The 2,145-nt window shown below is 58.6% G+C and overlaps 1 protein-coding gene across 1 annotated transcript in view; it reads right to left on the bottom strand.

Annotated features, from left to right (window-relative positions):
* The window catches only part of NFE2L1 (nuclear factor, erythroid 2 like 1), a 10,799-nt gene that overhangs the window by 7,710 nt on the left and 944 nt on the right, over positions 1-2,145 (bottom strand). The window contains exon 3 of the mRNA XM_031065000.1: positions 2,079-2,144. Coding sequence (XP_030920860.1) covers positions 2,079-2,144 — 66 coding nt within the window. The remainder of the gene's footprint in view (positions 1-2,078; position 2,145) is intronic.

The following is a 2,145-nucleotide window of genomic DNA, read 5'->3' as shown; positions in this document are numbered from 1 at the left end:
CCCATTCCACAGCCCTGGAAGGACCTGGGGACGTGGATCAGCACTGACAGCCCATTCCACAGCCCTGGAAGGACCTGAGCCCATGGATCAGCACTGACACCCCAATTCCACAGCTCTGGAAGGGCCTGGGGACGTGGATCAGCACTGACAGCCCATTCCACAGCCCTGGAAGGACCTGAGCCCATGGATCAGCACTGACACCCCAATTCCACAGCTCTGGAAGGGCCTGGGGACGTGGATCAGCACTGACAGCCCATTCCACAGCCCTGGAAGGACCTGAGCCCATGGATCAGCACTGACACCCCAATTCCACAGCTCTGGAAGGGCCTGGGGACGTGGATCAGCACTGACAGCCCATTCCACAGCCCTGGAAGGACCTGAGCCCATGGATCAGCACTGACACCCCAATTCCACAGCTCTGGAAGGGCCTGGGGACGTGGATCAGCACTGACAGCCCCATTCCACAATCCTGGAAGGGCCTGGGGACATGGATCAGGACTGACACCCTATTCCATAAAGCTGGAAGGACCCAAGGCCATGGATCAGCACTGAGACCCCGTTTAACACCACTGGAAGGACCCAAGGCTGGGAATTACCACTGACACCCTATTGCTTGACCCTGGAAGGACCCAAGGCCATGGATCAGCACTGACAGCCCCATTCCACAATCCTGGAAGGTCCTGGGGACGTGATCAGCACTGACAGCCCCATTCCACAGCCCTGGAAGGACCTGGGGACATGGATCAGGACTGACACCCTATTCCATAAAGCTGGAAGGACCCAAGGCCATGGATCAGCACTGAGACCCCGTTTAACACCACTGGAAGGACCCAAGGCTGGGAATTACCACTGACACCCTATTGCTTGACCCTGGAAGGACCCAAGGCCATGGATCAGCACTGAGACCCCAATTCCACAGCCCTGGAAGGACCCAAGGCTATGGATCACCACTGACACCTCGATTCCACAGCCCTGAAAGGACCTGAGGGCACGGATCAGCCCTGACACCCTGATTCCACAGCCCTGGAAGGACCTGGTGACATGGATCAGCACTGACACTCCCATTCCACAGCCCTGGAAGGACCCGAGGGCACGGATCAGCCCCAGGCCCCAGGGAAGCCGGGATGTGCCGTGACCGAGGCAGCCGTGCCACAACCACAGCAGCAGCTCCCGGGGCCTGCGATCACATCCCAGCCTTCCCAAAGGTCAGGGAAAGCAGGAAAACCAAACCCAGCCCAGCCCAGCCGGATGGGGAGGGAAACTGAGCGAGGAAAGGAATTCTGGGCAGGAAAAGTGAGCGAGGAAAGGAATTCTGGGCAGGAAAAGTGAGTGAGGAAAGGAATTCTGGGGAGGAAAAGTGAGCAGGGAAGGGAATTCTGGGCAGGAAAAGTGAGCAGGGAAGGGAATTCTGGGGAGGAAATTGAGCAAGGAAGGGAACTCTGGGCAGGAAAAGTGAGCAAGGAAAGGAACTCTGAAGAGGAAAACTGAGTGAGGAACTGAATTCTGGGGAGAGAAAGTGAGGGAGGAACTGAATTCTGGGGAGGAAATCTGAGTGAGGAACTGGCTCCTGGAGAGGAAAACTGAGTGAAGAATGGAATTCTGGGGAGGCAAACAGAGTGAGGAAATGAATTTTGGGAAGGAAAACTGAGTGAGGAACTGGATTTTGGGGAGGAAAACTGAGTGAGGAACTGGATTTTGGGGAGGAGCAGGCTCCTGGGGAGGAACGCTGAGGGAGGAGCAGGCTCCTGGCCGGGCTCCAGCCCAGCAGCCCAACCACCTGCTCCACACCTGGGCCAGGGCTCTTTCCCAACAGCGCTGTTTATGTCCCAGCTGGATTGCTCCTCGCTTTCCCAATCCCCAGAGTCACGAGGGGCCCCAGCTCCTTCCCCCTCCTTTCCCTGCTCCTCCGCAGCCAGAGCAGGGCAGGCAAAAAGGGAAAACCAGCCCGGAATTGCCCCGGGAGCGCTGAAACCGAGCCCAGCTCCCGCATTGCGCCATCCCCGAGCGCCAAACGCGCCGACACCCAAACTGAGCCCAACCCTTCCCCGAACCCGCCCCAAACCCCCCGTGTCTCCTACCTCCTTGGTGAGATCCCCGTTGGCGGGCGCTGCCACGGCTCCCAGGTCCTCCAGCTCCTCCCCAAAG

Source organism: Geospiza fortis, unplaced genomic scaffold, assembly GCF_000277835.1.
Source record: "Geospiza fortis unplaced genomic scaffold, GeoFor_1.0 scaffold1181, whole genome shotgun sequence".
NCBI lineage: Eukaryota > Metazoa > Chordata > Aves > Passeriformes > Thraupidae > Geospiza > Geospiza fortis.
Note: the sequence above shows the minus strand (reverse complement) of the source record. Positions and strands in the feature narration are given on the sequence as shown.